General features: G+C 35.4%; 1 protein-coding gene across 1 annotated transcript in view; it reads right to left on the reverse strand.

Annotated features, from left to right (window-relative positions):
* LOC107757303 (disabled homolog 2-interacting protein-like) overlaps window positions 1-5475 on the reverse strand; it is a 99023-nt gene extending 93548 nt beyond the window's left edge. Inside the window, exons 1-3 of the mRNA XM_016574746.1 lie at window positions 5148-5475; window positions 3843-3964; window positions 3263-3389 (exon numbers count right to left, since the gene is read on the reverse strand). Coding sequence (XP_016430232.1) covers window positions 3263-3389; window positions 3843-3964; window positions 5148-5220 — 322 coding nt within the window. The 5' untranslated portion in view covers window positions 5221-5475. The remainder of the gene's footprint in view (window positions 1-3262; window positions 3390-3842; window positions 3965-5147) is intronic.
* Between the last annotated feature and the right edge of the window lie 945 nt (window positions 5476-6420).

Genomic DNA, 6420 nt, shown 5'->3' on the forward strand with positions numbered 1-6420 from the left:
CGGGTTCAGCTTGCCTTGAGGTAACAGTAGCAACCTGAGTGAACACATCTGTTGATGTTACAGTGTTTTCATCTGTTCATATCAACACACATGTTCTAAACCCTTCCCTAAGGAATAAAGGCACATTTTAGTGCGTAATTACACACATTTTGTACAGATCACAGTTGTTCTGTCATTGCAACAAAATACGAAATCTGCAAAAGCCCTGGCAACCTGCTCTAATCTGTTTCACAGCCCCACATACACAAGCTCACATCACTGTCTGGCTCTCAACACTTCATGTGCTTTGTTAAAAGTGTATCCAAGTTCTCTTACCATGGTGGCCGTCCAGCTCGAGTTTGTTGTCCAACTCCATAACTTCAAAGACAGGCAAAATCAGACATGCTCTCTGTGCCAAGGGAGGGGAAGACAGCAACGGTTCATGAGGAGGGTACTCTCTCTCTCTCTGCCTCGTCACCCGTTTGCCAGAAGAGCGCTGCCTCCCGTGCAGCCTGCCTGCCTGCTCTCCGTTCTGGCTGGAGCGTTGCATCTGGCAGATCTGAGCTGGGCTGAGCCACTTCTCTGGGCCCCACTCACTCCCACACGAGCACCATAGCTCTTAAAGACACAGCAGGATTTTTCACTTGCTTTTCCTCTCTCTCTCTCTCTCTCTCTCTATGAGAGCATGTCTTTCATCCTCTAGATATATTTTACAGGCAGCGTTATTTAAGTATCATTGAGATACTTTCATAGTTTTTATGAATTGAATTATTTTTATATTTATATATTTTACATTTTCATTTTTACTTTGGTTAACATTTTAGTAATTTTGTGGGTTAATGCCTATATAGTTGTTATTATTTTTTAATTTTGGTTTTAGTTATAATAGTGCATCAAGTTAAACTAAATGAAAATGATACATGTTGCCTCGGCAACTAGCTGAAATTTAATAAAAAATTTCAATAAGTTTAAAATAAGTTTCCCACATTTTATTTCACAATATAACAATGAGGTGAACATAGGGGAGTTAAATATTTTCATTACTTAAAGATGATGTTCTCATTTTTGTCATGTCTGCAGATGCTGTGCACTTTCTAAAATGAAAAACTGGAAATTAATAAAGAACATTCAAGTTTTTTCTCCATTCTTGCCTTTCTATAATCCAAAACTCAAACAAAACATGTTTTCTTGGAAATACTATTTTAACTGGTAATCAATTTATAGTTTTTTCTTTATTTTTTTATTACTCCTCATGATCATGTTAGTCTTTTGTAAATATCAGTAAATATTAGCAATGCTTTGTAAGAATTGTGTAAATAATGAACTTATAATTTCTAAATATATATATATATGAGTGAGTATTTTTATAACAAATGAGTATTTTTTTTATTTGAAAGAAAAAAGTGCTTAAATAAACTTGGCTTTGATCTCACTACACATAATTCAGCCTCATTTACAAATCCAATTGCCCACATGTAATGAAACCAATATGGATCACAGTTTCCACAACCGTTTATCTACGTCTATTATATAAATATACTAAATAGAGTATAGCTATTACTGTGGAAAGAGGGAACAAAAAACTGGAAATATTATGTATGCTTATGTCCAACATCATACTTCACCAAAATGCTCACAACTCATGAGGAGGCATTATAGTACTATTAACAAATGCACTGTATCCAAAACTGATCACTCATTCACTCAAGACCATTCAAAACACAGTTAATGCTACATATAAGAGCGGACACTACAGCACTTAAAGACTTTACAGACTTAACACCCCGAAGGAGGAAAGAACCTGAAACTTGAAATCCGATCAGACTGCAAGGCATTTTCAAAAATCCAATTTTAATCGGATTTCAAAACACATATGGATATCAAGTGTGTTTCTCTTTTACGCTATGACAGATTAGGATGCTGATGATGCACAGGAGGGTGTGTGGGGTTTTAAATGTGTGTCTCTGCGGGGGGTGTGCAGAGTAAACAGCATAGAGACATTTGCTGAGTCAGCAACAAGCTGCCAGTGTCTGACACACGCATTAAAACAGTGCTGAGCTGCAATGACACCACGGCTCACACGACAGAGAAGAATCTACTGAGATCTAAAAAGCAGTCAATGTGTACCCATGATCATACACTACCGTTCAATAGTTTGAGATCAGTAAGATCTTTTTTTTTTATTAATACTTTTATTCAGCAAGGATGCATTTAATTGATCAAAAGTGATAGTAAAGACTTTTACATTGTTACAAAACATTTCGATTTCAAATAAATTAATATTAATCAAAGGATCCTTAAAAAAAATATTAGTTTCCACAAAAATATTAAGCAGCACAACGATTTTCAACATTAATTAAAAACAAGAAATCAGCTTTGCCATCACAGGAATATATTACATTTTAAAATATATTAAAATAGAAAATAGATTAATTTTAAAACAATACAATTTCAGAAATTACTGTTTTTACTGTATTTTTGATTTAAAAAAATACCACCTTGAGACTTCTTTCAAAAACATTTGAAAATCTTACCAACTTTTGAATGGTGAATGTGGCATTTATGTGACACACTTATACTTTCTTTTTACTTTAAATTTTTTCAAACCTTAATTTTTAATACTAATTAAAAAAAGACAGACAGACAGACAGACAGACAGACAGACAGATAGATAGATAGATAGATAGATAGATAGATAGATAGATAGATAGATAGATAGATTCAACGGCATTGTGAACCAGAGTCCCTATTAGGCAATTCTAAACAATAGCTGTCCTGTAACACCATCATAATTATGCCTCCCACTGCAAATTACTGGTTTGCAGCCTGTCCGAGACAAACGGAAAACAGTCTACAATGTGTTCCATCATGCTCTATTTCATGGGTCTGTCTATTGGTGTCACATCTGAACTTTAACTAAATGAAAGCAAGGGGCATTTTGAAGTTTGTATCATTTAAAATCCACTAATATGAGTAAAAGAAATATATTCTAATACATTACATAAAGAGTAGCTAAATCTTAACTTGCATAAGTTGTCCCTGCCTATGTCAAAATCACTCATCACTACTAAAACTCAGGATAAAGATTCCATTGTAAGGGTAGTGTAGATTAGCAGCAGCAATCAAGAGATTGATTTTGTATTCCACTTTGTCAATGACACTTGATTACCTTTAAAGACTATTATCAGAGTTTATTACTCATCAAAGTGTTTCTTCACTGTCCAAAGGGGAAAAAATGAACTGAAACAGGTGTATACAAGTATGCGTTCCAGAACCTACTTACTGGCATTTCTGGTTTGGGTGCTCTGGTCTTTCCGGAGCTGAACTCCCTCAGGAATGCTGGTGCTACGTCGCAGGAGCCATACAGTGCATGATTCAGCACGGCACTCTTGGAACAGCAATGGACTGATCTGAGGACAGGCCACAGAAGTTCATAGAGTTTAGAGTGTTAGTGGGTAAGGCCTATAAGAAAGACTCTAGCATGCTAAAGAAAGCTCATCCTCTCTGCTCTGACCTGTTACTATGAACTTGTTGATATGTGCTGCCCCCTTGAGGTCAAAGGGCACCATCAAACGTAAGGTCAGAACCAAAAAGATTCAAAACTCATTCATTTTCAAAGTCTCATTAACTAAAAATATATACATTTTCAAATAGTTATAATGAAGCCTAGCAGTGAAGCACAATATCAGCAGCCACATTTGTATCGGCCAATAAATGTGACTACTTAATGCTTTCAGTATCAGGCCAATATATTTAAGCCAACAACTTATAGCCAAATGATTATAGGACCCCATATTATTTCTAAAAGGCTTACCTATTTTTAAACAAATTATATGTTACATATAATGAATATATATTTATACCTCTCTCTTGTCCAGGAGAACTAGCTGACATTCTGCAACCAAGCAAAACTTGACCTGCCATCCGAATGGTTCTGAAAGTGGCTGTCCACAAGATATCCAGTGTATTGATGAACCTTTCATGTCTGTAAAGCAGAAAAAAGTATGAGAAATTATAAAAGAATACGAGGCATTCATGGATAACTTACAATCACATTAAGACCAAAGAGTGTTAGTCTAAGCAGCTAAAAACAGAAGGTGACCCAGTGGTCATAAAGCCAGCTGGCATACAGCTCTATGAATGGACAATCCTTCCTGCTTGGCCTAGATTCAGTTGCATGAGTATTGTTTTGTATAAAAACACAAAGTTAATTGAATTAAAGAGCCTTCAATTTGTTTAAGTTAATTTACGGAGTTTAAAAAAAGAAAATTTAAGAGACTGGTTGGTTGCAGTGCATCTTTGGGACTGTTTATATAATATAATTAGGAAAATTATTAAATCATTTTGCTGACTAAAGGGCAATACACTGAGATATATATTCCTGAGCCAGTAAGACAACTCTGTTTGCAATAACAAACTAAAAAGACTTGATACCTGATTTACTAATGTTGGTTTCAAACACCCTATTTAAAATTGTTTTCAATCAGAATTGTTTTTTTTGTGTGTGAATTCTGTCCACCTAACTAAAATTTTAATATTTATATTTTTTCCATTAGGTTTGCATTAAAGAACACAAGAAAACCACTCTTACATACTGTACATTCAGATACGAGTTAACTATATAATGAAGGTAGAATTTAGCCGACAAGTTAAACTGTGAATAATTAGTTAATAGCCTAGTTATTTATCAAAAATGTCTGGCTGGGGCAAGTTGACACATTAGTTCATATTTCCAGTCACGTGGGCACTTAATAAATTGCAGAAATTTACAACACTATTTGATATTTTACTTGTTGTTTAATGATTTTTTCACAATAATTTCACTGTTTACTTTTCTGAAAAGCCTATAACAAAACAAGGGTGTTTAATGACCATAAAGTGCTTAAGACATGGCAAAAAGCAAACAAATGTTATGAACTGTATCTTTAATGTAATATCATTAAAGAATGTTTTACAGAGACTTGTAAGGCATGTGTACATACAGGAATTATCATTTAAATATAAATGTATCCTAAGAAGCACTGCAGCAACATGTGTGACAACTAGCCTCAGTCGCCTTTAGGCTATATATGGCAAACAAACTTATTCATAAAAGCCAAACACATTCATAATATACACAAAATTACTTAAGAAATCTCGTTTCGGCTCAAAACAAATGATGTACTTACCGGTGACCCTCATCCAACCCTGGTGCTGACAGCGGGTGATGTATGTTGACGTAGTGGTAGGACCACTAAACATGTCAGCCTGCAGTTTTCAACATGCAACATTTCAGGACATTTGCACACCTGATGGACGCCTCATAATGATTAAACGTGCCATCAAAATGAACTTTTAAAAGGAATGATGCTGGTTTGCACGTGCAGACTGTTAACCCGTTTTTACTGAGAGTCGCTGAGAGTGAAGAGTACACAGGGTGACACGTCATGTAATACCTTCATTAAATTAACGGATTAAACTCTCTGGCGAAGAAAGCAACTAATCTGTCCACAAACACAAAACTCTCTCTTTAAAAAAATAATAATAATAACCTAGCCTGAAAAACACAAGCGACTCCTTAATTTGGACAGTTCTTTTGAATTTGGCAGGTTCGTTCTGAATTCTAGAGAACAAGTAGTTACACAATGACTATATTAAATCACATGTCACAAAAAATTAGGAGATTTTGCCCTTATTCATTTGGTTCATCTCAAAAACATAAAGTGAAGGCCTGGCTCATGAATATTAATCGTGTAACGTTACGTTCGTTTAGTAGAAATTGGCGCTAATCAGCTGGCTGAGTTAACCATTGCAAAGGCTTGGCTCATGAATATTAATCGAGCTTTACTGGAACGTCCAAGTGTGTCTGTCTGCTGACTGCAAGACAGGGGCGTAACTTGAAGGGGGCGTAACTTAAACAAGGAGGCGTAACTTGAAGTTGTCCAAATCACACAGAACCACGTGAGATGTCAAAACGAGATGTTGTTGGCAAGATGGCCGCTTGTATAGAGACAACGGTGAGAATTTTTTTTGTTCCGAAATAACCGTTCAAATTTAAGTGTGTAAGTTATTTTCATACAGTGGTATTGTTTATTGAGTTAATAATCTATTAAAACTAAGGTGTAAAGTAAGCAATATATAAGCAAAAGGTGTAAAGACGCTATCCCCCGGTTTCACAGACAAGTCTGTCAAGACTAGTCCCAGACTAAAATGCATGTCTGGGCTGTTTTAACTGAAAGCAACTTGAACTGGCTGATCTTAAAATAAATTTTTTTTGTCTCAAGATGCACATCAGTAGTGTTTTTATCCAAGGCACGTTTATAAAAGCTACTTAAATATCCGAATTGAACTATGGCCTAATCCCGGCTTAATCGCAAAATAAAGTATGGGAAGGGTGGGAATAAGGAAAAAAAGTGGAACGATAGGAGTGATTACAGGGGTTACAGGGGTTGTAACAGTGGA

The sequence above is a fragment of the Sinocyclocheilus rhinocerous genome, unplaced genomic scaffold (assembly GCF_001515625.1).
Source record: "Sinocyclocheilus rhinocerous isolate Xijiao unplaced genomic scaffold, SAMN03320098_v1.1 scaffold293, whole genome shotgun sequence".
Taxonomy (NCBI): Eukaryota; Metazoa; Chordata; class Actinopteri; order Cypriniformes; family Cyprinidae; genus Sinocyclocheilus; species Sinocyclocheilus rhinocerous.